Here is a 26826-nt window from a genome sequence, read left to right on the forward strand (position 1 = left end):
TCCTCTGCATTTGAAAGCGATGAAGTACGACCTCGATCTCACATTTGGCGAGATCTTCAATGACGACTCAGATGCGTTCCTTGATCAATTAATAGACATCCAAAACCACCAGGCAAACCGCGAAGAATCAGAGAAATGGGTAGATCAATTGCGATTCATTGACATCTCCAATGTTCCCGACTTGAGAAAAGAAGATGATGGAAAATGGATGTCCTATATTGGGGAGTCCACAATGATGTTCCGCGGACCGAAGAAGCCTCTGATTTTGCCACTGCTAGAAAAGAAAGACGACGACAGGAGAGCAGATTACGTTGCCGTTTCATGGAGATGGACCAAAGGAAAACAGTTACCGAAATGGGGTTGCGACGTTCGAGAGAGCTTCGACTATATGATACAGAGACCTGGCGAGAAACCACACAAGAGCAAGTTTCCGGACCACTACTTCGAGAGGGTCATCTTGCATGCTCAGGATGAGGATGTGACCCGCTTGTGGATCGACAAGGAATGCATCTATCAACGACCAGGAGATGACCCTGAGGACCTCCGTCTTGGCGTCCAGATCATGGATGTAGTGTACGGAGAGAGCATGTTCTCTGTCGGGCTCCTGACCACGCCGCTGATGCACCAACACGAGGTCGACTTGCTGGCTGAACTGCTATCGGGTGCCATCTTTCATAAGCCGAATGACACAAACAACCCGAGATACAAGCGAGATCCGAGGATGGACACGAAGATCTTACAGGTCCAGACATTGATCCTCCGCATCTTGAGCGACTCACGATGGTCACGCGGATGGATATTCCAAGAAGATCATCTAGCATCGGATCGAATGGTTTTGATGATACCACACACCAAAAGGCTGAAGACAGATACAAGTTTGTATGCCTTTGGTGCCATTCCAGGTAATCTCAAAGTCAAACTTTCCGCCTTCCGCAGGGCAGTCACGATGTTTAGTATGGCCAGCGACGAAAATGAATGCCGTTGGCCATTCAGCGAGATGCTAGGGAAAGCGAAGCAATACAATATCTTCAACAAAAAGCTGAACAACATCGAATCAAATCCGCGCAAACACGGAATACGCACGTGGACTGATGGGAACATGGGCGGAGCAAAGATGAACCGCAAGGTCCACTATTACAACGAGTCCACGTATCCCAGCACTACGCACAGTATTTTGGATGATATATGCCATCGCGACCTGGAAAAGATGGAGGATCGAGTCGCCATTATGGCCAATGCCGCAAGATTCTCGAAACGACTTGACACTAGCTCAGAATCACCTCTCGTCAAATCCGAGGAATACAGTCTTTCGGCCATTCTCCTGACTCTCATTCTGATCAATGGAGAGATCATGAAAACTTCTGACATGATAAGAAAAGAGGGTCTGATGAACTCGACTTTGCGCAGCCTTCTGCAAGACATGCAATACAGATTCAGCGCCCCTCTGCTAAAGTATGAGCAGTCTTTCATAGATCATTGTCGCCTGAAGGGCTCCACAATCAGCCGGCGTGGCGTCGAAGCTCAAGGTTTCCTCTTCAAGCTTCTTCTCAATCGCAGACCGCCTGCTGCCAGTAGCAAACCAGACCCTTTGAAACTCACTGACGGTGACCGGAAGAAGATCTCTCGTTTGAGGGTGAAAGACCCTGGCGCGGAGAATATTGTGCCCGGGAGAAAATTTAATCGTCTTGCCGAGGAGATCATACTGATCTTGACCAGTAAGCTCCGCAAGAACTACGGCCAGAGATGTGAACTAGCGGATTTCCTAGAAGAGAAGCTAGAGTGGGACCGTGACCCGCAGGCACCAGAAGAGACCCAACCTTCAACACCATATGTACTGAACATGATGGCTGGCCTTGTACAGGCACTCGTTGATGATCGCGAACTCCGTTTTGCAATCCTGAATGGCGAGCCTGACACAGCACAACCCTCGGCCATATTCATAGCACCTTTTCAAAACGACGTATGGGTCAGTGAGTACGTGACAAGCATGTGTGATGACGGGACTGGACACTCTTTCGTCTTTACGAGCTGGGACAATGGTTGGCGCAATCATAGCATGGAGCGCCTGGCAAGCATGGAGGTCGCTGCGTTCAAGTTAGAGCCATTTGAAGTACTGTCGCACTGGGATCCGGATCAAACGGACAATTCTTTCTTGCGAAGCTATAGCTGGATCAACGGGGTGTGGAAAGCTGAAGGAAAGCGCATGGGAAAGTACACTTTTCCAATTACGGGGCTGACAGTTCCGCATCCGCGGCCTATCGAGGATACTCTTGGGAAGAGGAAGAGGGACAACGGGGACAATGGAGATAGCAGTGCAGACTCTGCTGTTTCGAGTGGCGGAGATGATACAAGTTGACGCGGGTGTGCCGGAGAACAGTTTTTCTGCTATCGAGTTACGGTCGATTTCGTCACACATGCTCACGAATTCGCACAATACGTGACGTTGATAATGGTTCATTGGCTGCAGGACATGGCAAGTCACCACGATACAGCTTCACCTTCACTTCCCCTTGGACCGAAACAGGAAAGCACGCGCCGCACAGACCCAAGCTGTTAGTTTGCCCAAGTCTACACATTCATCAAACTTCTACCGTCCGCACTCCACCTGCCCTCCGTCAACATTACAATCACATTGTTAGTCGCCATGGCAAAGCCCATCCAGATACCGAAAAGGACTTCCAGCCCAGCGGACCCAAGTGCTCATTCCCTCCTTATCACAATCCCACCGGAAGTGCGCAATGCCGTCTAAGGCGTGTTACCTAACATACCCCAAACGATCAGAGTTCATAAACGACGAGAGATACGAGGAAGAATTGGTATGCTACGATAGTGTGTTCGCAAGGGATATGCAGGAGGGCCAAGAATTCAAGCATGGCTTTGGCTGCGGTATTTCCGTGCTTCTGAGCTGCCGGCAGATTTACCACGAGTTTGCTGGCGTTCTGTACGGGAGCAACACATTCGTTATTACTCGAGCTCTCCACTGCCATGACCAGAACGACTATCAGCACTTGCACTATCCATGGCAGTGCAGCCAGTTTGACTATGCTCCACTTTGGTTGGCTGGCCTCGGCTGTCAGGTCGACCTATTGCACAAGGTCTACATTGACGTAGATGCCATCTGTCCCAGGGACTGCGATGTGTTCGAATTTACGGTCTTTGACATGCTCCCAATCATACGCATCATCTGGAAACATCCTTGGCTTACGAAAAAACTCGAGTTTTTCCGAAGTGGCAGAAAAAATAAAGAACACGCCAAGCTGACAAGCGCACGAGAAGCCGGCGAACATTCAGAGCAAAGAGCTATCTTACTGAACAATTGGCTCAACCTGCTCTGTACACAAGATGTTCTTCGTTTAAAGCAGTACATACCTTTCAAGATGCATCTCGAACATATTTGGGTACCGATATTGCAAGAGCAAGATTCCGCATCTGATGTAAGTGTGCAGTTCTGCAATATACCAACGATAAAACGGTACTACATTGTAAACAGCGGACGAGGACTCACAGCATGTGAAGAGAGGCCAAATTTCAGAATCGAGCATCTACTGAATGAACCGGTACTTGCGAGGAATATCGTCGAACATGCTGCGCACGGTCAGCCAGGAGTGGTATTTGATCTTACGCGGCCAACTTTCAGCGGCCTCGACGTGAGCCTACTACATCTCGACAGGATGTTTGACGCAAAGTACAATTTGGCTGAAATCTTTGCGCAAGCCAACGATGTCACTCTTAGGGCACGGAGCACTTCTGTGGAATCGAACTTCGACCACTTCATCGCACTTCAAGAGCTAAGGTCCAACGCCCAGTTCAGGGAAATCGTCTATGCCCACCGCGAAGATAGTTCACCTCTCACTATTGAGCTCGAATGCGATATGTCAACGAAAAGTAGCCTGCCTGAGCTGGAGATCAACATCGAGGGACTTGTGGGGTTTCTCTGTGATACGCCAAATACAGCACTCCGCATCTCACTGAACTGCCTGAGGGACGGACGTGTCTACAGCGAATGCATCAGTGTTGATACCATCTGTTTGTGTTTAAGCATCTACGTACTGCTATCGGATCTCCTCGAGAGTTGGTCGATACCACTATCGCACAAGTGGACTGCAGATATCACAGCACTTGTGATAGATGGGCGGGGCATCTTGAAGAGTGCTACTTGCTGTACTGATAAGGGTTTGTACGAATCTACAATCGAAAACAAGTTTGCTCATCTCAGCAAAGAGGAAATGTATCATTACGGCTACATGACGGCTGCGAGTCACGATCGTGACTACCGCTACCTGTGCAAACGGGCTTTGAGGCCTCATTCCGGTCAGGTACTTGAGTGTCTCTTGAAATTGCATTATGAATACTGGGCTGATTGGAAAAATGTGCGACCGCTTCCCACTACACTGTGAGCGTGGCTACCTGGCCCTTGGCTGCCTGTGTCTGAACCTTGTCTTTGTTCCAAAAAGGCTCCGTGGCGAAGGCAATACGTGAGAGAGTCTAAATGGAAGAATGCGGAGGGATCATCGAAGGATCATCGAAGCTTTGGTGGATTTCAGTTATCAGTCGTAACAGAAAAGTTCGCAACTGTATACCGCTTTTTTTTGACGAGCCTTTGTGAAGAGGATGAACATCAAGCAATGCTAAAAGTGATTTGAAAGCAGACCTGGTCTCAAAGCACGTTCGGCTGATCTCTCTGTTCCTCAAAACGGCCGGTAAAGCCACTGCGAAGGATGAAAGAAGACCTCAAAGTCCACGCCGCCAAACACTCCGATTGCTGGGAATAAGTCGAATTCACCTCTCAATCCCATTGTACCGCCCTCACTCCTTGCATCCAACTCTTCATGCCCGTCCCAACCGCCTTCCTTCTTTCCATTCCTCGTGAAAAACACTTCGACATCCATCAGTCTGCCCTGCTGCTCGGCCTCGTAGCTTGGAGGATTCTTCGGAACCGAGAACGACATGCCAATGCCCACCGTATCACCTGGCGCGAATGCAGTTGTGAAGTCAACACCACCCCATGTGTCGTTGACGTATCTCCGTCCATCATCACCGTGTACGCCAAGGCTTCCGCGTTGCCAGCCTGGAAGTCGGAACGTAGGGTACGGAGGTGCGATGAATCCAACTGCGATGCCAGCATCTGCCTCTTCGAGAGAGAGCCCACCACGGCCGGTGCCCGTCACTTTTAGCTCGAAGTAGATCGTCTTAGGCTGGTGAGTGCGCAGAGGAGTATCTGCGAGTGCCGAGTACATAGGTAGATTTGTCAAGATACTGGAGTCTCGGCAGTTGGGATGGGTCCGGACCTTCCAATGCCCGGCTTGTGGTTGTGGCATGATGTCGCCAACAAAGCTGGGCGCCCGCAGCAGTGCGAGCTGCGCATTTTGAATAGCGTTGTGTGTTGACGGAGCAATGTTGTAGGGCGGCCAGAGCGGATTCGCTCTGCACCAAGCATACGCGCGGTCGCCTTCTTCCATGGACGAGTTCGCTGTCGGTGAATTTTCATAGCCAATGGAAGGCGGCGGAGGCAGCAGGGCTGTGTCTGGAATCACCTGCCAATTGTGCTGGACTGGCGCTTCATAGCTCGGTGGCGGTTGGGAAAGGTGTGATGGTGGTGGACCAGCAGGTGGTGTGAAGTCTGACTTCGATAAGTGTGGCGGAGGTGGACCTGGAGGGGCTTGGTACTCTGACTTGGACGATGCATAGTTCGGAGGCGGGCCTGGGGGTGCTTGGTATTTCTCGGTAGGTGTGGTGTGTGATTGTTGCTGTTGTGATGAAGAGTAATATGGATTGTTGGGATGGAGTTGCTGTTGCGGCTGTCCTCCACTTGGATGGCCTTGGGGTCTCTGCTCTTCGCCCTTGACCTTCTCTTTCAACTTCTTGAACATGACGACGACCTGGAAACGATGTTCGAGGTGATAGTTGATAACCTAAGTGCAGGAAAGTAAGTGAGGAGGCTAGAACGTGGGTGATTTCGCCCGAACGCTTGACTAAGAGGCAATCAACAACGAGGCACCACCGAACGTTCGTGTTACCTGGAAGCTGGATGGGCGCAGCAGTTATCGATGATGGAGTTGTGGCTGTGCTGTGGTTCAACTTCGCTACAAACAATACGTCATAATGGCTTGGCAGCTTGTTTCACTCCGATCCTGCATCCTTTTCTTAACCGACTCCATCACATGTCTGCGGAAGTCGTAGCGAAAAACTCAAGTTGCTCTCATGATAGCACTATCGCCGTAACTTGAGATGCTTCAAGCAGCCATCCTGCGGATCTCAGACTCAAGAACGCACCGCGGATTGTGATTTCAAATAGGGCGAGAGCTCCATTCTTGTGAGGCTGATTCTACCAGATCGCCTACAGCCTTGAGCCGTTTACCGAGTTCGCGTCTTGTATCTTCTTCCGACCTTCCAGAAGTTTGACCGGCACATCGACGACGATATCCCGGAGCCAATCGCCCATGCCCTTCGCCAACGAGTCGAGCCTACTACTTCCACTCACACCTCTTCCAAGCACTCCATATACGACGAAATGCACCGCCATGATTTTCGGAAATTCGACTCGTTCAATGTGGAACTTGTCACTCCAGCTTTCGCCAAACATATCCTTCAGCTTCGGTATCGTAAGATACGTGCGCAACCAGTCCCACGACTCAGCGTATAGAGGTGACTCGGCAGGGTAAGCTGAAGGCAGCTGAGATGGAATGAAGAAGCCGATGTTTGCATTGCCACCTTTGTCGCCGCTGCGTGCGAGAACAACATCTCCAAGCTTTGCGCGTGTAGTTTGGCCGAAGGACGAAAACCCGACAGGACTGTGGGTTTCGTAACTATCTCGCTTACTTAAGTCCTCGAACCGTGGTGGCGGTGTAGTAGGCATGCTCTTTATTTCAGCTCCGGCGGGCGCGCTGGGTTGCAAGATGTTGACCGAAGTCTTCAAAGAAGACTGAGGGTAAATCGCCGGGTAGTAGGAAATGTACGGCCTAGGCATCGCTGTCCGATAGTCTGACGTACTATGGAAGCCTGAATAATGCTGCATCGCAAACTCGCCAAGTAGACTAGCTAGCCCGAGGTTCACGTTCGCATCACTCGCCTCAGCAAAGATGCGCAGGTACGTTGTCGACCTTAGCTGGCTTCTTGGGTTCGACTCAGGCACGCCGATGCGCTGAAACTCCAAGACATCGAAGTTGTCCAGAATGCCGAGACGTTTAAGACCAAACTTGAGCATTCGCTCGTACAGGTCAAGCTTCTCAGCAGTACCATATCCAGTTGCGTTTACGACGATCTCGCTCTGATAGCCTGCGCGGTAGAAGATGGCCAGCTTTGTTGTGGGGGGCGGTGGGGCGCCCTTGATGCCCCAAACCCGGACGCGGTTCTTTCCCTCGGCCTTGACTTCCACACTGTCGAGTATAGCCTTAACGTCGCTGTTGAGATATGTGTTGCCTTGTAATTCATACAGAAACTGACATTTGACAGTATCTTCGGTCACGAATCCTTTCTTTGCATCATGCTTCGTAATAACACAGGTCCCGTCTTTCTCGATTTCAGCAATGCCAAAGGTGATGTCGAACAAATCCTCAAATGAATATTCGTAAAATCCGGCGAAGTTCGATCCAGTCACGTAGCCACTGCACTCGATCAGATGGCCAGCAATAAGCGCTCCGGCAAGTTGGTCATAATCTGTGTCACTCCAACCGTACCAGTACCACGCTACGCCAATTACCTGTACCGATCAGCACCAGAATTAAAGAGTGCTTATGAGGTTTGAACTTACTGGACTGGCATCTGCAACCCGTCCCGCGATGACAATATCCGCACCATACTCGAGACCTTTGACAATCTCGCGAGCACCAAGGTACGCATTTGCACTGACGATAGGTTTATCGCTCTTCTCCAGCAAATCAAGCGTGTGCTCTGCAACAGTAACATCGCTATTGTCAGAATCGAAATGCGGCGGCAATCCTTTCTCACGAACATTACTCATCTCCTCGATCAGATTATCTCCAAGCACAAACGCAACTTTCAGATCCAGACCTTTACCCGTGACCTATTCTCAAATCAACAAGAATCCCTCAACCCAGAGTTAGATCTTACCAATTCCTGCACCTTCTCTGCCAGTCCTCGCGGATTAAGCGCCCCGCCATTGATGACGACTTTGATCCTCTTCTCAGCCAATAGTTCAATTGTCTGCTCAATGCCATCCCAAGCTGTCTGCTCCCACCCAGGGTGTGTACCAGCGGTATGTGCATGTGCGTTCTCGGCTATGTTGACTTCAGCAAGGTAATCGCCTGTGATGAAATCAACATCCCCAAGCTCAGCCTGGTAGCGCATGTGGTACCCCGGATCAGCTGGATCAGTCAGTCATAGCATTATATAAGTGGTGAGAAGAGTACTTTTGTAGCCGGAGCAGTTTGCGATCCGCGCCGGTCTGCTTCCTCGCTGGGAAGTCCATCGCGTGGTGTAGTCTGGGGTTGGCATCTTGCTCGTGGTGGGGGTGAAGGTGGTAATCTACGCTGGACGTTCAACAAATCCTATAAAACTGAGTCTGACTAAACGATAAAGTTCGGCTTCTTGGGTTTTACACTGCGATCTTCATGTCCCATCTTCGTACGAGCAACACGACGGTTCTGGAGTGCGGGGAGGGGAATGCTTCTGATTGGCCAGGACCGAGAGTCGCACAGCACGACTCGACCGAGGGCCGAATGCAACAATCCTCAACGACGTCGACTTTCGGCTTCAAAACAGGAGCGGGGGAAAAATCACGTGTTCGTTGGGAGCTTTAGGGTATCCGAGGCGACCGGAGATGGTTGAGCGGAGGCTTAAATTGGGCTTTGTCTGCCTCGTTTCCTGACTCGATTCAGACTCGATTCAGACTCGACTTCGAACGATCACTATAGAGAAGGAGTCTTGACGACTAACATGTCGAACGGCGCGTCCAAACATCCTTGTACCTACTCGACCCCCCAGGAAGCGCAGTAAGTCTTCGAAAACGGCATCCTCAGCAGTCCTCTAATTGCGCCAACTTTACGCAATGGTAATGCAGAGGCAGCAGCCAAAGTACGCTTCGGAGGCTCCAGAAAACCTAGCATACCCATCAACTGGCGGTTTGTAGGGAGTATTGCCGCTCTGAAGGGCCTCAAGGCTGCGATGACCAGTGTTCTGCTGCAGCGCAAGTACGGTCTTGAGGCACAGGAGGCTGTGATAAATATGTGAGTCGACGTGAACTTGTCAAACTACTATAACCGTAGGGTGCAAACTGACAGCATCCAGCGACCACGCACAACTCTTCTTCATGTCCGTCCTACTGAACACCATCGACCCCGAAGGCGAGGCTATAAGCCTCTCTTCTAAGGGCACACATGCTTACGATAAGTACTTCAAGAACACAGACCTGCACAACCAGACCGGCAGTCTGTACCGTGCGGCGACAACGAAAATCTACCGCTGTGTCGACGGACGCAAATTTCACCTCCACGGCTCGATGAACCCGGAGCCGACGCAGAACAGTCTTGGCCTGCCGCACGAGATGGATGCGCGCACGCCTGAGGCTAGCTGGACGCCCTATGCGGGGAAAGTAGGCGAAGTTTAGAGCGAGGAGATGCAGAGGCTGGCTAGCGATGTGTTCAAGCAGGCGGGGATTATGTGCTGGGCACAGGAGGAGTTTAGACAGAGCGAGCACGGCACGGCGAATGCGCACGTCGGGCTTTATGAGATTCATCGTGTGGGGAGTGGAAAACAGGACCCGTGCTGGTAGTCCAATACTCCACAGACGAGTGCGAAGAGACCGCTGGCCGGACTGAAGATCGTGGATCTGACGAGGATTACCGCTGCGCCGGCTGTGACAAGGGGGTTGGCGGAGCTGGGGGCCAGTGTCATGAGGGTTACGGCTGAGCATGTCACGGACATGAGTACGCTGCACGTGGATCTGAACTGGGGAAAGTGGAACACACACCTCGACTTCCGGAAACAGGAGGATCGCGAGATCTGGTCAGAGACGCTGATGTGGTGGTGCAGGGCTACCGACCCGGCATGCTTAACAAGTACGGGTTCTCGCCTGGAGGCCTCCTCGAGCTGACGAAAAACCGCGAACGGGGTCTGATATTTGTAAGAGAGAACTGCTACGGCTGGCATGGGCCATGGTCATATCGAAACGGGTGGCAGCAGATCTCCGACGCGAACTGCGGTATGTCGATGGTGTTTGGTCGGGCCATGGGTGACGACGAGCCCATCACTCCCGTCTTCCCAAACTCAGACTATTGCACCGGTATACCAGGTATTGTCGCAGTACTTAATGCCTTACGGCGCGGCTCTGAAGGCGGGTCGTACAAAGTCGATGTGAGCTGTTCCTGCATATGCAAATTGCCATGCTAACATCGCCAGGTCGCGCTCAAATACTACTCCCAATGGCTCGTCAACAGCGTCGGCGTCTATCCGCATGACGTCTGGGACGACGTGTGGACATGCAACGGGCGACAGGTGTTTCGGCACTATCACAACATGTGATATACTCTACCGCGCTTCCTGTAGATGCTGAAAGCGAACGCCGGCGACGTCGTCCTGAAACCTGAGTTCTTCGAGAAGCGGCACTCGGGTGCGATCGGTAAAGATGTGCTGTGTATCAAGCCAATCATACAGTATCCGAACGGAAAGGTGGAGTTGAAGTACAACGTTGGCACGCGAGGGACGGAGTGGCTCAGGCGAAGTGGCCAGCGGATCTGACGACTAAGATTGTGGCATAGATAAGGCAGACGTCATGACGAGAAGAAAGTATATAACATAACGGGCCATCCTGATTGTAGCCATGAGACAGTCGACAATGAGATGGTGAAATCCAAATTCAGCCCCTGGAGAAGAGCAGAGAAGGAATTGCGCGCTAGCGACACAAACACGGTCTCGCGCGCGCACGTGGCCTCTCTCATCCGTGTCATGCTGACAGCCTCTCCCACAGTCCACACAACAGCAGTAGCTCACTCTTGGAAACCAAAAAAAGAGTCATGAGTCATCTCTCACCTATGCGTCTCTATAGAAACAGTAATCCATTCACAAAGCAATCTCCACTTCTGAGTCACTCAGCACTTCACAAACCGTACATAACCCATGCTGTGCCTTCCGTCACCAATCCCAGGCTATAGTCCTTTATTACTCCTCCCCTTTATTCCAAATTCACTACGCAAAATGTCCAAGCCAGATCTTCCGGTCCCACCACCCACCATCTCAACACCACGCCTGCACCTCCGCCGCCTAACAGACACGAGCGAGGGGTCGCAAGACGTGCAGCTGTACCATGAGAACTGGAGTGATCCAGTAGCGACCGCATGGAGGTATGCTGTTTGTTGGATCTGTACCATTGCCTACTCTCTCGTATTCTCTGTTCCACTATCTTGTTCTGTTACGGATCGCCCATTCCACTTGATTTCCTTTCCAGGAAAACTACGATGAAAGTTCAACCTAGCCTTCGTCTATGTCTACGTCCCCGTCTCCCTCTTTCACTCACCCATCCACTAATACCCCCGCAGCCTCCTCGGCCCCACGACCTCCCTAACCTCCAGCCGCCAACGAATGCTCACGCAAATCAACGAGACTGACATCTGGTTCTACGCCATCTTCCTCGCCCCGACCAATTCAGAATCCCACGAGTTAGGCACCCACATCGGCAGCGCATCCCTGCGCCTCCAACACTCCGGACCCACGCTGCCACCGCCGTCTGACTTCAAGGACGCAGAGGTAGGGACCGGCGGCCCCTTATCCGCAGCGGAAATCGCAGCGCGGGTGGAGGCGTTGGAAGAAGACGCGGTAGAGCAGCCTGGGCCGATGCCGATGCCGATGCGGGTGCTGGGGTACGCGCTGTTTGCGGATCACAGCGGGAAGGGGTACGCGACGGAGGCGTGTAAGGGGCTGCTTGCGGGCTACCGGTCTTCGATTGCGAAGTGGAGGGCTGGGCCAGGTGGTGTCGATACCAGAGTCGATACCAGAGTCGATACCAGAGTCGATACCAGAGTCAAAACCAAAGTCAACGCCATAGTCAAAACCAGACTCAACGCCCCCACTAACCCCAAGACCAACACCAAAGCAACCGTCGATATCGAAACCAACCAACCCACCCACGCACACAGCCCCCAAGCGCAGAAGCGAACGCGAGACAAGACAGTATTCTACATCGAAGCGGGCGTGGATGTGGAAAATCCCGGTAGCCAGAGGGTGTTGCAGAAGCTAGGGTTCAGGACTGTAAGGATGAAGGTCGAGGAGGAGCGGGTGTGGTTGAACAGCGGGTGGCGGGGGCCTGGGTGGTGGATTACGGGGATGTATTTGTGAGGTGTTTGCTGGATGCTGGATGCTGGATGGTGGTGGTGGTGGTGGTGGTGGTGGTAGAGGTGTACACTCTTGATGCTCGAACAGGGAGTACAGAGGGTTGGCGTAGTGGACTGCAGGTACGTGTTGAGAAGACATATGCTAGAAACAGACTGCAAGTAGTAATGGTGTGCTGGGCTGTGGAAGTGTGGAAATGGGAATAGTACTAGTGGTAACAATCAGGCTGTACACGGGGTGGCGGGGGTACGAAGTAGTGGTGTGGACGGTTGGGAACTAGGATGGTGGTGGTGGTTGGGGTATATACGCTTTGTCTCTCATGTTTGCATCCTTTGCAATTCAACGCGAGACGTGAAATGACAGCGTTCCGTGCAAGATTTTCCCCTACTCCAATATCATGCTCTCGCCGTTCACCAACTCCCTGAACCGTACATGCTCAAAGCCGTCAACCGCCCATGCATCGCCGCCATAGCCGCCCGTCTCCTCGCTCCGCGCCTCCCTCAGCGCGTCTTCGACGGTCCAGGCCTTGCGGCGCAAGAACCAACTGATAAACCCGCCGCCCTTCTTCACCTCGTCGTGCGTAGCGACCCAGTAGCGGGCGCCGAGGATGCGCTGAGCAAGGAGGCCGTTCTTAGCGCCGAGGTTGAGCTGCTGCGCCGCGGAGATGCTGACGTCGTGCAGGCCGTGCAGGAAGCCCAGGACGCGCAGGTCCGGGTCGGCGGTGGCGATGGGGCTGAGTGCGGGGTGGGGGATGCCGTGGGGCGTGTAGAGCACGGCTTCGGCGGCTTCGGTGGTGGCGGTGGAGAAGGCGCCCTCGAGGCCGTCGCCGTTGATGGAGAGCGAGGAGCGGGGCTTGCGCGGCGTGCTGGACAGGAAGGGGTGGGTGGCGAAGGTGATGAGCAGGGCGGAGTGGTAGTCGAGAGAGTCGCCGGGCGCGGTGAGGCGGCTGATGCCGAGCCACGAGGGGAGCGGCGAGAGGGAGAAGTCGTGCCAGTCGCTGTTGTCGACGAAGGTGGGCGTCGTGGTGACGGAGCGGAAGTGCGACCACGATGCTATCAGCTTGGCTGCTTGCTGTTGTGTGTCAGTAGGGACAGTGCCGACGCAGACACAGACACAGCACGCACCTCGGTCGCAAACACGGGCACGTCGCGGTGCACCTCGAGCAGCGTGTCCTTGTGGCAGTGGTCGGTGAACTCATGGGAAATGGCAACGGCGTCGATGAGCGACTCTTCCTCGGCGCCGGGCCTCCGCCTGCGCATTCCACCGGCGAGCATCTCGACCTGGCGCACCACGTCCTCGACCTCGGCGATGCTCTGCACGGCGCTGGGGGTCGCGTGCCATTGCTGCGAGAACCACTTGGCCACGTCCGACTGCCCGCCGACGAACCACGGGTCGATGAGGATGTTGTAGTAGACGCGGCTGCCGTGCTTGACGGCGTTTGCGGGCCGCGGGATCTGGAGCAGCCACGAGGTGTCGTCGTTCAGGTGGTGCAGCACGGGCCGGCGCGTTGCAAGCGCCCGGACAACGGCATCGCGGGTTTCGAGGTGCAGCTGCTGTGACGCTTCGTCCATGGAGGCGACCAGATCACCGAGGCATCGTGACGCGTGTAAGAAGTGGTGGTGGAATGACGCGCTAGCCATGACAGACGCAGGGTCCACGTCGTCATCTTGCTGATCTACCCATCTCGTGACCATCAGCCTGACATGTACAATAGAGACATCTTGACGGCGTGATCAAACAAGTCTTGAAATAAACAAGTCTTGAAATAAACAAGTCTTGAAATAAACAAGTCTTGAAATAAACAAGTCTTGAAATAAACAAGTCTTGAAATAAACAAGTCTTGAATCAAACAAGTCTTGAAATAAGCAAGTCTTGAATCAAACAAGTCTTGAATCAAACAAGTCTTGAAATAAACAAGTCTTGAATCAAACAAGTCTTGAATCAAACAAGTCTTGAATCAAACAAGTCTTGAAATAAACAAGTCTTGAAATAAACAAGCCTTGAAATAAACAAGTCTTGAATCAAACAAGTCTTGAAATAAACAAGTCTCGAATCAAACAAGCCTTGAAATCAATCAAGTCTTGAAATCAACCAAGTCGTGAAGCTGAAGCAGTCTCGAAGGAAAAGGTCTCGAACGAACCCATGTTGAAGGACCAATTCACAAATTCACAAATCTTGCCAGTATTCAACACTATACTACACGTCGAAACCCCGCCTCCCAAGTCCCAAACACCACGCAATGCAATGCTACCAAACAGCCCCGAAATGGTGAAACCAACAAAGACAAGACAAGACAAGACAAGCGCCAATTTTGGTGGGAAACATGACTTCAAAAGGGAATCGTGACAGTTGTCCATCGAATGAAAATCACCTAGCTGGGCGGCATCGACTCGTTGTACTTGCGCGAAAACGCCTCGGCCACCTCGGCACTCTTCACTGCAAAGTACACGGGCGTCAGGCCCTTGTCCTTGCCCGGTCGTGTCGCCTGCACCATCTTCTTGCTGCTGCCCGTCACGTTGGATCGCAGCGCCGGCAGGATCTGGTAGTTGAGCGGCGTCGCACCACTCGGAATCCGTATCCGGACAAAGCACTTGCCGCTGACCTTGTCCTTGAGGATCCAGAGGGGCCCACGCGCAAAGTTCTCCCACTTCTTCGTGCCGTCGCCCTGGTCCACCTGCTGCTTGGCGAGGGCGAGGTCGATGTGGAACACAATGTCGTTCGCCGCCGTCTCCTCTTCCGTCAGCTGCGACAGGTCAACCTGCTCGTGCTTCTCGCCCTCCTCGTCATCTGCAGCGGCAGCGTTGGTGTTGGTCTCAGCCTCGGACTGTGGTGTACCGGCGCGGGAAGAGAACATGGAAGAGGGGACAGAACTGGGGGCAGACGCGCCAAGGTTGGGTGCAAGCAACGAGGCTCCGCTGGTTCCACCGAAGCTGAACACGCTGCCGGAGGGAGGTGGCTTCGCCGGAGTGGTTGAGAACTCGGCAGGCGAAGGCGTCGCAGGCTGGAACTGGAAGGTGGGCGCATCCTTCTTCTTCTCCGTAGCTGGCGCACCGCCGAACTTGATCGGACTGCCGACCTTGAACGTCTGGTCACCCGCGAAGGTGTTGGCTTTGGGAGGGGCCGTGTTGGCGCCAGCGTTTTCAAAGTTGAAGAACGCGAACGGCTTGTTCGTCGGTGTCGAAGCCCCGTTCGTCTGGCCAAAGATAGACGCGGGCTTGTCGTTCTCCTTCTCGGCCTCGGAATCCGCGTCGTCAGCCCTCGTCATGCGGGAGAGCAGACTGCCCTTGGTGCCCATCGCTTGCTTCTTGCTCGAGGCATTGTCTGATTCCGTCTCTGATCCGCCAGACTTGCGCTTAGGGGAAGTGGACCCTGTGGAACCAACCAGCTGATCGTTCTGCGACTTGTCCTCCCCACGCTCGTCCTCGTCATCGGAATCGTCTTGGTTGTTGGAGGAAGGCCCAGAAGAGAGATGTCCGAAGAGGCTGTTGGAAGATGGGCTAGGTGCGGCGCTGGGGCCGTCAAAGACCGAACGACCATCCGTGGTGGAGGCTGCAGGGCTGGCAGCGCGAGGTGTGAACAGGCTCGGCGTAGACGCACCGCTCGCTGGCTTGGCAAGGTTTGCGAAGAGGTTCGTAGAGGGCGCGGGCTTGGTGGCTTCTTTGGCGGGCTCGGCTGTGGGTGTGGGTGTGGTGGCGCCGGAGGCGTTGGTAGAGGCAGGGAGGCTGAAACCGCCAGCCGACGCAATTGCCTCCTTCTCTTTGGCGAGACGGTCGGCCTCCTCCTTGTCGTAGCGGGCGCTCCACTCCTCTTCCGTCTCATCGTCCGAGTCGTAGTCCGCATCCTTGGCCTTCTTCTTCCGCTCTGCTGCAAGCTGTTCGTACGTTTTCGCGCTCTTCGCAAACTGGGCAGTGAAGTCGGTGTTCCCACCACTCGAGTTACCAAAACTGGGAGTGAAGCCGCCTGCCGACGGAGCTTTGGGTGCGCCGAACGAAGGAGTAAAGCCGGTAGATGCGGTGGTCTTGGGTGCTCCAAAGGAAGGTGTGAAGCCGGTCGAAGCCGGTGCAGACTTTGAGGCGTCTGTGCCGTTTGTCGCGCCGAACGAAGGTGTGAATCCAGATGTGGTAGAGGCTTTGGGCGCAGAGGAACCCGTAGAAGCGCTGAACGAGGGAGTGAAGCCAGATGTGCTGGACGGCTTGGGCGCGGCTGGACCAGTGGATGCACTGAAAGAGGGAGTGAAGCCAGTGCTTGGAGCGGCAGCTTTGGGAGGCTCGGGCGCGGCCGTTTCGGGCGTGGAGCCCTTGTTGCCGATGGCCTTTGAGAAAAGGTTAGAGGTAGCGGTTGCCGGGGGGTTGCACTTTGGGGTAGACGTTGATGTGGAGGCCTTTGGCGTCGGTGTGGTCGGCTCCGTGGGACGGGTACGCTTTGACGGAGTGTGTCCGTCCACCTCAGGGCTGTCTTCGTTCACCTTGCGCTTAGTGGAGAGGGCTGACTCTGCGCCGGTGACACCCTTTGCTGCAGCACGCTGCTTCTTTGCGTTGTCGATTTTGGTCTTGAGCGAGCGCGACTGCTGGTGGTGCCAAATCGACAAAAGCGACCAGTCAGCCACCAGAGAAGAGTTGCTGAGCATCTCGCGGTACCTCAAATTCATCGCCTGGAGCTGGAGGCTCAAGTCAAGAACATAGCTGACGAGGCCATCTGCGTGCTCCGGGACGGCAAAATCTTCCACCACCCAGTCCTTGGGCACGCTGAGCCTACCGATTTTAGGCAACTCTGGCGCGGCCACTGTGCCAGGTGTTGACGCTTGAGGGGCCGGCGCCTTCGGTGCGTTGAAGACGCTAGCACTGGCACTGGTCGAGGCACCTGGGAGGCTTGCAAAGGGGTTTGACGCCTCCTTGGCGGACGGCTGCGCAGGCGCCTCTTGGGTGGCTGGCGATGGACTGGAGATCTCCGGGGTGCTGTTTGCGCCAGACGAGGGAAACGAGAAGGCGGAGCTCGCCTTGGGCTGTGCTGTGAACATTCCTGCCTTGGCCTGGGGGTTGTCCGTGGTTTTTGTGGGCTGAGGGGTGCTGAATCCGCTGAACATGTTCGTCTTGGGCGCTTCAGGGGCTGCTTGGAACATGGACGTTGGTTTCTCGCTCTCCTTGGGCGCGCTCTCCTTGTTCTGGGGTGCACCGAACATGCTGCTCAAGTCAGGCGCCGGGGTGCTGGCCGGCTTGGCGAGTCCAGCGAAGAGGCTGTTCTTGGGTATTTCAGAGGATGTGCTGCTGGCCTGCTCTGCGGGCTTCACGCTGTTGAAGAAGCTCGGGGCGGCGGGTGTGTGCTCTTGCGCCTTTGGCGTCTCTTGTGTTTGGCCGAAGCTGAATTTTGGTGTGCTGGCGTTTGTGGATGTTTGCAAGCCGGAGAAGAGGTTGCTGGCGGGTGCAGGCGCAGGCGCAGGCGTGCTGGCGCCTCCGAACATGTTTGTGGCCGGCGCAGGTGGTGCAGCCTCTGCGGGCTTAGGTGTTGCTGCACCGCCGAAGCTGAACAGGCCCGTGGAGGGGGTCGGGGCTGCGGTCGCGGGTGTGCTGTCGGTGCCCTGTGTGCTCGTTGCGCCGAAACCGAACATGTTCTTCTGAGGGGTTGCGGCTGCTGGTGTGCTCTCGCTCTTCTGCGCGTCAGCACCAGCGCCAGCGCCAAAGCCGCCGAACGCGGGCGTGGCTGCGGGAGTTGCGTTGTTCTGTGCGCCGAAGCTGAAGATGCCCGTGGATGCAGGTGCTGGTGTGCTCGTGGTAGGTGCGGCGGCGCTGGAAGCCCCAAATTGAAACGACGGGGTGCTCGATGCGGCGGGTGTGCATGTGCTAGCCGGGGCAGCCGAGCTGGTGGCACCGAACTGGAAGGACGGGGTGCTGGGTGCGGCGGTTGTGGAGGCGTTGTTCGCGCCGAAGCTGAAGGTCGGCTGCGAGGCGGGCGCTGGGGTGCTGGGCGCGGCTGGTGGTGCTTGTGCCGACGAGCTGGCGCCGCCGAATGTGAAGGCGGTTGTGGAGGCGCCGTTTGTGGTGCCGAACAGGCTCGTCGACCCGGGCGCGCTGCTGGTGTTGGTGTTGGTCTGCTGGCCGCCGCCGAACGGATTGCTCGCGGCCTGGCTGGCGAAGAGGGAGCCGCCAAAGGACGCGGAGGCGCCGTTTGTGGGGGCTGCGGCGCCGTGGATTGCGCCAAACGGATTGTTCGTCGACGAGGCGGGGGAGAAGTCGAAGCCGCCCGAGGGCGCGTGGAAAGCGCTGGTCTGGCTGGCGGCGCCGAAGCTCGGGGCGGGGAACGAGTTGGTGGTGAAGGCGCTGCTCGAGCCTGATGACTGGGCCGGAGGGAAGCTGCTCGTGGCGCCGCCGCCAAAGGCATTGCCGCCGCCGAACATGTTGGCGCTGGCGCTGTCTCCGCCCACGGGAGCCGAGGCACCGAAGCTGAAGCTCGGCTGCTGCTGTCCTCCGCCAAAGTGGACGCTCTGCGAGAGGCCCTGTGTGGTCGGGTTAGTGGTGCGCTGGTGGGGCGTGTGGCTCGTCCGCATGGCGCTGGGGTGCGCGGAGCTGTGTTCGTCGGCCATGCTGGGGTGGGGGTGGGGGTGGATGCGGATGCGGATGCGAGCGTGATGGGCAGCCGTGGTCGAGGACGGGCGACGTGAAGGGCGGCGGTGGAGGACTTACGGACGAGGCGGCGCCAGCAGCACGGCGTGGCTTGACCGACTTGATCCTGCGAACCTGTGTCAGCAACAGACGCGCTTCCAGCTCTGCGGCCACACGCGACAAAAGCGAGGCCGAGCCACGGTGAGCGAAGGGCACCTACTTGCGCGCAGCCAATTGCGCGGCCGTAGCCCTCTGCGGCACCTCGCCGGGCTCATCGCGCTCCTCGTACGGACTCTCAGGGCGCCCCTGCCCGAAGACGTTGGCGCGTTTTCCAGACATGTTGGGCGTCGGGGTGGGATGACGGTGCGATGCGGAGGCAGCAAATTGTTTTGACCTTCGGCCCTGTCGAGCAGAGTGTGCCCGTGCTCGACGTCACGCCTACTCGAGCTAACCAGCCACGGCTCCACGCTGATGAGCCTGCCAGCCACAGGGCCGTGGAGCCAGACACGCTGTGATTCATGAAACTGCATCGTGATGGGAATCGAAAAATAGAACCCTCATCGCAAGTAAGCAACATTGTAAATAGATTACCGTCTCTAGCTAACGTACTCTACGGTCGAGCGGATCACACAGTCGAGCGGATCACTCAAAACCCCACCAAAATTGTCCAAAACCACAACGCTTTATTTCAACAACCACGCAATAAAATCTTTTTAAAATCTCAGAATAGTATTGCATAGCTACTAGTAAGTACATATCTAGGTTTCAGCTTTATAGCTATGATAGTTATAGAAATAGCCTGCAAATTGTGCTAAACACCCCTGTAAAACAGTAATCGCTTAATAACTTCTGTGTTATAGATTCTAGCACTCTAAAACTTTTAAATACTATTATTTATATTAGTGCAGCCCTGTCCTGAATATTGTAGAAGATTTTATTGCGTGGTTGTTGAGATAAAGGGTTGTGGTTTTGGGCAATTTTGGTGGGGTTTTGAGTGATCCGCTCGACCGTGTGATCCGCTCGACCGTGGAGTACGTTACCTTGTTACAATAATAACAACAACAGTAGTATCTAGTTTAGAGTAGGTAGTGCATGTTATATATTAAGTAAGCAAACATTATAAATAGATTACCGTCTCTAGCTACCTTGTTACAACAACAATAACAACACAACAACAGTAGTATCTACTTTAGAGTAGGTAGTGCATGTTGTATATTAAGTAAGCAAACATTATAAATAGATTGCCGTCTCTAGCTATCTTGTTACAATAATAACAACAACAGTAGTATCTAGTTTAGAGCAGGTAGTGCATGTTATATATAAGTAAGCAAACATTGTAAATAGATTACCGTCTCTAGCTGCCTTGTCACAACAACAACACAACAACAACAGTAGTATCTAGTTTAGAGCAGGTGGTGCATGTCATGTACAAGTAAGGATATCTACCACTCAGCCACCTCGCCCTTGCCTGGCGTCTTAGCGCGAACAATCTTATCGCAGTTGAGCAGACACAGAGGGTCAAACGCCTTCTTCAGCTGCCTCATTGCATCGACAGTGTCCGTCCCCAGCTCGTGAGGCAGGTAGTCGCGCTTGACCAGTCCAACGCCGTGTTCACCGGTCGCAGTGCCTTCGAGCTCGATGGCCCGCTTGACCATGTCGTGCACGAGGTGCTTTGTTTTTTCGTACTCGGTCGTGCGGTTGTAGAGGATGATGGCTGCGGTGTGTTAGCATCTTTAGGGAGAAAGAAAAAAAAAAAAAAAAAAAAAAAAGAAAAAAAAACCCAAGACGTACAGTGAAAGTTGCCGTCACCAGCATGTCCGACGATGCTGCCCAGGAGACCCGACTTGCTGATCTGCTCCTTGGTCTCTTCAATAATCTGCGGGAGGCGGCTGATGGGGACGGCGACGTCGGTCGTCCAGACGGCAATGTCCGGGTTGCCCTCGCCCTTGGCCATGACGGACCACAGGGCTTCTTTGCGCGCCTGCCACAGGTCCTCCTTGTCCTGCTCGCTCTTGGCGAACTCGAAGCTGACGGAGCCGGCCTTCTTGGCCATGGCCTGCACCTGCGCGACCTGCTCCTTGACGCTGCTGGGCGTGCCGGCGAACTTGAAGAACAGCGTCGGGGCCTCCCTCCACGTCTTGGCCGTCTGGCCGGCGTCGTTGATGCACTGCATCTGCACGTCGTCGAGGATCTCGATGGCGGCCATGGGCACGCCGGCGCCGACGACCTTGAAGACGCAGTCGGCGGCGGCGCGGATCGAGGGGAAGGCGCTGACGGCGACGCTGGTGTGCTGGGGCTTGACGGTGACCTTGAGCGTGGCTTCGGTGACGAGGCCGAGGGTGCCCTCGCTGCCGACAAACATGCGCGTGAGGTCGTAGCCGGCCGACGACTTGCGCGGGCGCTGGCGCGTCTTGATGACGGTGCCGTCGGCGAGGACGACGGTGAGCGAGATGACCCAGTCCTTCATGGTGCCGTAGCGGTAGGCGTTTGTGCCCGAACAGCCGGTGCCGACCATGCCGCCGATCATGGCGCCCGGGCCGGGGTCGGGGGGGAAGAAGAGGTTGTCCTTGGCGAGCTCCTCGTTCAGCCGCTCCCAGCCGACGGCGGGCTGGACGACGACGTCGAGGTCGTCCTTGTGCAGGTTCAGGATCTTGTCCATGCGGCTGAAGTCGATGCAGACGCCGCCCTTTGTGGCGGCGAAGTGGCCCTCGAGGCTGGTGCCGCCGCTGTAGGGAGTGACGGGGATCTTGCGCTCGTGGCAGATGCTCATGATGGCGCTGACCTGCTCGGTCGAGCCGGGCTTGACGACGCAGAAGGGCACGTCGCCGGGCGCGGCCGGGTGCGACGACCACGCCGAGCCGCTGTGGGCCTCGAGGTCGGAGCGCTCGAGCGAGATGTTGGCCTTGCCGACGATGTCGCGGAAGTCAGTCCAGGCGGCCTCCATGTTGGCCTCGGAGATGTTGTGCCTGACGGGCGGGAAGGTGTGGAGCGGCGCGGTCGAGGCCGTGTCGAGCTTGGGGGGCTTCAGCTGGCCGAAGTAGTAGCCCGTGCCGGCGGCGACGAGCAAGACTGTGCGCAGTTAGCACCCGTCGCATTCAGAGACTGCCGCCAGAGAGTGCGATGCCTACTGGAGACGGTGGCCCAAAACTGCCCTCGCGCCGTCCGCTGCTGCATCGACACGATCTTGTACTGCTCCGCCTTTTCCTTCTGCACGCGCTCGTGGATGCTCTCCTGCAGCTGCAGATAGAACGGCCGCTCGCCATCCGCCACGGGCTTCTGGTCCTTGTGGCTGGCCCATCTCTTTTGCGTATGCGTGTGCGTATGCGTGTGCGTGTGCGTATGCGTGTGCGTGTGCGTTTGCGTGTGCTTTTGCGTTTGCGTGGTGCGGCCCAGGCCCGCGCGTGTGCAGCTCCGTGAGAGCATGGATGCGCTGGGAAGGCCCCTCAACGACATGGCGACTGGGAGAGAGCGTGGGACATTGCCTCGAAGGCGTGGGGGGGGGGGGGGAGCTGGCAGCTTGGGGGGAGCTCGATGTTGTAAGGCTTGGCGCGGATGGTGCACGACCCTGACGTCTGGACTAGTGGTTTCTTAGGCTTTGGGGTAAGTAGTCGCCGATACCCGAGTAATAAGAGTAGCACATGTGCAGTGAAGTAGGAATAAAGTTGTTAGTTGAGTGGATGAAAGTTGTTGGTTGAGTGGAATAAAGTTGTTAGTTGAGTGGAATAAAGTTGTTAGTTGAGTGGAATAAAGTATTTAGTTGAGTAGAATAAAGTTGTTAGTCGAGTAGAATAAAGCAATGAGTCGAGTGGAATAAAGTTGTTAGTTGAGTAGAATAAGTCATCAGTCGAGTAGTATAAAGTCATCAATCAAGTAGAATAAGTCATCAGTCGAGTAGGAAAGTAGGAACAGTCACTGCATTCTCGCTCAATGGCACCCCCAGCTCACCACCAAGCACCATGAACCAAAAATATATGCACCCAATCGACAAGAAACCAACCAACCAACCACATGAAATCGATCCATCAGCCAAACGAAAACAACCCCCGCCAGAGACACGCTCCAACGCGCCCTGCCCTGTCCAGGTATCCAGAAAGGCAACAACATTCCACCCAAGACGAAGCAAGTGCTAGCTCCATGCACACCCTCCCAAGCGCCTGTGAAGCAGTAAAACAGCGAGGAAAGCAAGAAGAAAGAAGAAAGAAGAAAGAATAACAATCAAGATGGATGCTAGGTATATGTGCGGAAAGAGGCTCGCCGAAGATGCAGCATACATGTCAATAAGCAAGAGCAGAGCGTACATGTCGTGTCGGTAGTGACAGAGCGTGAATCGTGAAAGAGGCCGTGTTGGACTTGACGCCGTACTGGAGAGGAGGTGATGAACATGTCGTAAACCCGGATGGTAGACGACGTATCGACCAAGAGATGTGTCGAGGTCACGTCGAGGTTGAATCAACGTCAAGTCGAGGTTGAATTAACGTCAAGTCGAGGTCGAATCAAGGTCAAGTCGAGGTCGAATCAAGGTCAAGTCGAGGTCGAATCAAGGTCAAGTCGAATCAACGTCACGTCGACACCTTCCTCGACATGCGCAGCAGCCGCGTCTTGAACCACGTCACAAAGCTCAGCCACCGGCCCTTGGCTGCCCGCTTCGTCGTCACCTCAGGCGTCACGCCCGCCTTCTCCAGGTCGACGGTGCTCACGTGCTTGGGCAGCGAGTTGACGTGCGCTTCACGGTGGTCCGAGTACTGGCGCCCGCCCACGGACGGCCGCGGTGCTTTTTCGTTCTGCGTGTCCGAGGTGCTGCGAGAGCGCTTGTACTCGGCTCGGTCGGTGACTTCGGACTTGCGCCGCTGGTGCTCGTCTCGCTTTGCCTGCCTGCGGCGGTCCCGCTCGGCCTGCTTGCTGGCTTCCTTCTCGTACCGGCGCTCTTTGGCCAGCTCCTCCTCCTCGAACTTTGCCCGTGCGGCGCGGATCGAGGCGGCGCGCGAGGCGGCGTCAATGGGCGAGTCGCGGCCGCCGCGGATGAAGCGCAGGCCCTGGTCGAACGAGGTGCGCGAGCTGGGTGAGGTGGTGGTGTCGATGGATTTGAGCGTGTCGCCCCGTGAGCGCGCCTGGGCCACGGGCGAGGTCAGGGATATGGTGGACTGGGAGTAGTTGTTGGCGAGCCGTGTGGTCGAGTTGTTGGTGTGGATGCGCAGGGATATACCAGGCACCGAGGAGATGGAACCAGATCGCCGCCCGGGCTCATACGCGTTCTGTCGCAGGCGGAACTCGTCGTCAGACATGATGTCATCGCACGCACGCTCGACGCCCAAAATCGACGACGGCGACGACTTGGACACGGGCGGCAGGTGGGTCGAGGGCTGCGGGGTCTGGCGGATGGCCGGCATGGGCGTGGGCCGCGTCAGGCCGCTGGACGAGGTCGAGAACTGCGATGTGTTGGAGGTGGAGCGCGTGTGTCGATGGCGGCCGTTGACGGGGGTGAAGGTGACGTCTGATATGGAGCGCGAGTAGAGGCCGCTGTAGTCGTGGGCGATGTCGAGGCCGGCCAGGCTCTCGTTCTCTGCGGCGGGGCGCGACAGGTCCAGGGCGTTGCTGTCCTTGGACGCCAGCTTGCGCAGGTACGGCTTGATCTTGAGCGGGTGCGAGGATGCAGCGGCCGTCGTGTGGCGCGGCAGCTCGGTCCAGGCCTCCTCGACGGTCGTCGTGAACGTAGACACGTCTGGGCGGTGGAAGCTGAGGGCGGCGCCGTCGGCCACGGGACTCAGCGGGCTCGCCAGCGAGGACGAGGCCGAGTGACCGCGCTTGTGCAGCCGCGCATGGCCCGCGTGTCCATGCGCTCTGGCGTTGACCATGGTGGTGGTGGGTGCACTCGTGGCTAGCAGTGCATGTCAGGTGTAAACAGCGGAATGGGCGGTCGAGGGCAGCGTAGCACGAGCACCCATCACCGAGCAACCAGGCTATCAACCAGAGTGGAGGCCGCGGAGAGAGCGGATCGAATGGAATCGGTGACGAAACGACGAAACGACGAGACGACGAAACCACGGCGCGCACTGGTCAAGCGGGTCGCTAGGTGACCCAGTGAGTCGCTGATCCGGGGTTGACCGTTGTACGGCTCCAATCCAAGGTTCGCAGCAGCAGGGCAGCCGGCACGTTGCGCTGTTGGTAGACGGGCTGGGGATCGACAGCGGCGATTGATACCGTCGTGAGCGTGTTCAACCCGAGGTTTTCGACACAATCACACAATCACACGCTCACACGCTCAGTGCGCTCAGCCCAACAAGGCGAGAGGCGGCGCTGCTTATATGACAGGCGCGAACAGGCCGCGCCATGCCACTGCGGTGCAGGTGGGGGAGCTAGGCAGGCCGTGAGCCAGTGAGCCAGTGAGCCAGTGGGCCAGTGAGCCAGTGGGCCATCCATGGACGGCGACTCCATGGAACGGGACGCCGATTTGAGATGATAAGCCCAGACGAGCCAGCGGTCGAATCGCAGCCGGCAACTGGCAGCTGGCAGCTTACACCTCTGCACCGCCGGGACCAAGCGTGCCCGCGCCGGTCTGACGGTCTGACGGTCTGACGGTCTGACGGTCTGATACGACGGCACGGTGAGAAGCGCAGTGCTGAGCAGCTTTGTTCCCATCACCCCTCGCGTCTTCACTCGCGCCAACTCCCCCTCCTTCGCTGCTGCTGCTGCTGCTGCAGACCGACGACGCCTACGCGCAAGCCGTGGCACAGCAGTCCTCGTCCTTTGGCTTGCGTGATTGGGGGCCCGCACGCCCTCATCCTTGGACCGCAGCACGATCCTGCGGCTCCTCTTGCCTAGAGCCCGCCCTCACCGACTGCGCACGTCTGCTAGAAACTGCGGACCATCATGTAAAGTTGCCATGTCGACACGGTGGGGCGGGTTTTCAAGTGCCGCACCTGACAGAAGCGCTGGCCTCTTCTGCGAGCTCTCCTTCGAGCTCTCCTTCAAGCACGCTTCGAGCTTGTCGTCCGAGCTTGTCACGCCTGCATGGTCGAGCCTTGTCGTCTGCCACTTTCTTCCCCGCCTCTCCATGCCCCGCCGCCAAGGACGAAGGCCTGGGCCCACAAAGACGCCCTAGTCTTGGTGTGTCAGCTTCATCCTCTTTCAACCACACTTTGGTCCATCAACTAGGTTTGGCAGCTCTGGAGCCTGGTACTCTACTTTTGTTGATTTAGCTCAACGTTGCGTAACCTCCTCCCTCGCCTTCTTCAGCAAGCACCAAGCGAATGTTCTTGAACGGTGAAGAAGCATTGAGATCTAGCAGTCGTCGATTCGTGCTGTTGAGCTTCAAGCTGCAGTCTCCATGCTGAGCAACACAATGCTGCAGCCAGGCCCCCAACATCTCCAATCCCAAATGGTGAGCGAGTTGCTTTGCACCATTGATATCAGAAATCGGGACCCTTCCGCTCTGCGGTACATTGAATGACAGCTTCCCCGCACATATAGCGATGAAAGATGAACAATCTCGAATCCTGCATCCAAACGCATGGCCTCGACAAGCTCGCTCTTGGCTAAACAGACCTGTTGGGCAGCGTGACAAGGCCGAGACGAGTTGGGATGGAACAATAGCGGACGCTGCCAGGTAGGATGTCAGCACCAGCCGCACATCAGAATGTAGATGCAGATGGCAGCGAAACACGAACAAACCATTCACAAAGGAAAACGCGGACTGCGTCGGCATCCTCTTTACTGCCTCTTGCCACGTATGATGATGTAGGTCTGTGTACTGCTTGGAGATGTATACCCTTGTAAACATAATTACTCTACTGTCTAAATGCCTACTACTATAATATCCACCTCTTCTAGAGCTGAGCTTCTAGACACTCGCTATTAGACTATGACAGGGCTGCGATTTCTGCTGTATAACAGTGGTATGTTCTACCTACAGTACTAAATAGAGATGTATACCCTTGTAAACATAATTACT

General features: G+C 55.6%; 11 protein-coding genes across 12 annotated transcripts, besides 15 other annotated features; 5 read left to right on the top strand and 6 right to left on the bottom strand.

Annotated features, from left to right (window-relative positions):
* Positions 1-19: 19 nt before the first annotated feature.
* On the top strand, positions 20-2356 carry EKO05_0003871 (uncharacterized protein; the record flags this gene model as incomplete). The annotated part of the gene is made up of 1 exon (XM_038945250.1): positions 20-2356. The coding sequence occupies one exon, from the start codon at positions 20-22 to the stop codon at positions 2354-2356; it is 2337 nt and encodes a 778-aa protein (XP_038800407.1).
* A 382-nt stretch (positions 2357-2738) lies between these two features.
* On the top strand, positions 2739-4397 carry EKO05_0003872 (uncharacterized protein; the record flags this gene model as incomplete). Its single annotated transcript, XM_038945249.1, has 1 exon — positions 2739-4397. The coding sequence occupies one exon, from the start codon at positions 2739-2741 to the stop codon at positions 4395-4397; it is 1659 nt and encodes a 552-aa protein (XP_038800406.1).
* A 291-nt stretch (positions 4398-4688) lies between these two features.
* On the bottom strand, positions 4689-5870 carry EKO05_0003873 (uncharacterized protein; the record flags this gene model as incomplete). Its single annotated transcript, XM_059636256.1, has 1 exon — positions 4689-5870. The coding sequence occupies one exon, from the start codon at positions 5868-5870 to the stop codon at positions 4689-4691; it is 1182 nt and encodes a 393-aa protein (XP_059492239.1).
* Positions 5871-6337: 467 nt separating this feature from the next.
* EKO05_0003874 (uncharacterized protein) lies at positions 6338-8307 on the bottom strand (the record flags this gene model as incomplete). Its single annotated transcript, XM_038938217.2, has 3 exons — positions 6338-7699; positions 7751-8023; positions 8071-8307. The coding sequence occupies 3 exons, from the start codon at positions 8305-8307 to the stop codon at positions 6338-6340; spliced, it is 1872 nt and encodes a 623-aa protein (XP_038800405.2).
* Positions 8308-9123: 816 nt separating this feature from the next.
* On the top strand, positions 9124-9565 carry EKO05_0003875 (uncharacterized protein; the record flags this gene model as incomplete). The annotated part of the gene is made up of 2 exons (XM_059636257.1): positions 9124-9185; positions 9247-9565. 2 exons carry the CDS (start codon positions 9124-9126, stop codon positions 9563-9565), a joined length of 381 nt encoding a protein of 126 aa, XP_059492240.1.
* Positions 9566-9850: 285 nt separating this feature from the next.
* EKO05_0003876 (uncharacterized protein) lies at positions 9851-10695 on the top strand (the record flags this gene model as incomplete). The annotated part of the gene is made up of 4 exons (XM_038938388.2): positions 9851-9884; positions 9947-10311; positions 10357-10452; positions 10504-10695. The coding sequence occupies 4 exons, from the start codon at positions 9851-9853 to the stop codon at positions 10693-10695; spliced, it is 687 nt and encodes a 228-aa protein (XP_038800404.2).
* Positions 10696-11151: 456 nt separating this feature from the next.
* EKO05_0003877 (uncharacterized protein) lies at positions 11152-12288 on the top strand (the record flags this gene model as incomplete). The annotated part of the gene is made up of 2 exons (XM_038938287.1): positions 11152-11297; positions 11493-12288. 2 exons carry the CDS (start codon positions 11152-11154, stop codon positions 12286-12288), a joined length of 942 nt encoding a protein of 313 aa, XP_038800403.1.
* Positions 11430-11461: a tandem repeat.
* Positions 11970-12050: a tandem repeat.
* Positions 12064-12095: a tandem repeat.
* Positions 12289-12315: 27 nt separating the features above from the next.
* Positions 12316-12343: a tandem repeat.
* A 323-nt stretch (positions 12344-12666) lies between these two features.
* On the bottom strand, positions 12667-13853 carry EKO05_0003878 (uncharacterized protein; the record flags this gene model as incomplete). Its single annotated transcript, XM_038938318.1, has 2 exons — positions 12667-13353; positions 13407-13853. 2 exons carry the CDS (start codon positions 13851-13853, stop codon positions 12667-12669), a joined length of 1134 nt encoding a protein of 377 aa, XP_038800402.1.
* Positions 13854-14653: 800 nt separating this feature from the next.
* EKO05_0003879 (uncharacterized protein) lies at positions 14654-19217 on the bottom strand (the record flags this gene model as incomplete). 2 transcript variants are annotated; one of them, XM_038938544.1, is made up of 3 exons in its annotated part: positions 14654-18772; positions 18960-19005; positions 19099-19217. In XM_038938544.1, 3 exons carry the CDS (start codon positions 19215-19217, stop codon positions 14654-14656), a joined length of 4284 nt encoding a protein of 1427 aa, XP_038800401.1. The 2 variants fall into 2 exon arrangements, with proteins under 2 accessions (XP_038800401.1, XP_059492241.1); XM_059636258.1 differs by having other exon boundaries at positions 14654-19217.
* Positions 19218-19479: 262 nt separating this feature from the next.
* Positions 19480-19931: a dispersed repeat.
* A 98-nt stretch (positions 19932-20029) lies between these two features.
* Positions 20030-20055: a tandem repeat.
* A 191-nt stretch (positions 20056-20246) lies between these two features.
* Positions 20247-20269: a tandem repeat.
* A 51-nt stretch (positions 20270-20320) lies between these two features.
* Positions 20321-22331, bottom strand: EKO05_0003880 (D-lactate dehydrogenase (cytochrome); the record flags this gene model as incomplete). Its single annotated transcript, XM_038938288.1, has 3 exons — positions 20321-20592; positions 20670-21947; positions 22007-22331. The coding sequence occupies 3 exons, from the start codon at positions 22329-22331 to the stop codon at positions 20321-20323; spliced, it is 1875 nt and encodes a 624-aa protein (XP_038800400.1).
* Positions 20620-20657: a tandem repeat.
* Positions 22183-22265: a tandem repeat.
* Positions 22332-22852: 521 nt separating the features above from the next.
* Positions 22853-22885: a tandem repeat.
* A 170-nt stretch (positions 22886-23055) lies between these two features.
* Positions 23056-23093: a tandem repeat.
* A 344-nt stretch (positions 23094-23437) lies between these two features.
* EKO05_0003881 (uncharacterized protein) lies at positions 23438-24730 on the bottom strand (the record flags this gene model as incomplete). Its single annotated transcript, XM_038945248.1, has 1 exon — positions 23438-24730. One exon carries the CDS (start codon positions 24728-24730, stop codon positions 23438-23440), a length of 1293 nt encoding a protein of 430 aa, XP_038800399.1.
* A 155-nt stretch (positions 24731-24885) lies between these two features.
* Positions 24886-24914: a tandem repeat.
* Positions 24915-25242: 328 nt separating this feature from the next.
* Positions 25243-25290: a tandem repeat.
* A 137-nt stretch (positions 25291-25427) lies between these two features.
* Positions 25428-25467: a tandem repeat.
* An 87-nt stretch (positions 25468-25554) lies between these two features.
* Positions 25555-25574: a tandem repeat.
* Positions 25575-26826: the final 1252 nt, after the last annotated feature.

The sequence above is a fragment of the Ascochyta rabiei genome, chromosome 5, assembly GCF_004011695.2.
Source record: "Ascochyta rabiei chromosome 5, complete sequence".
NCBI lineage: Eukaryota > Fungi > Ascomycota > Dothideomycetes > Pleosporales > Didymellaceae > Ascochyta > Ascochyta rabiei.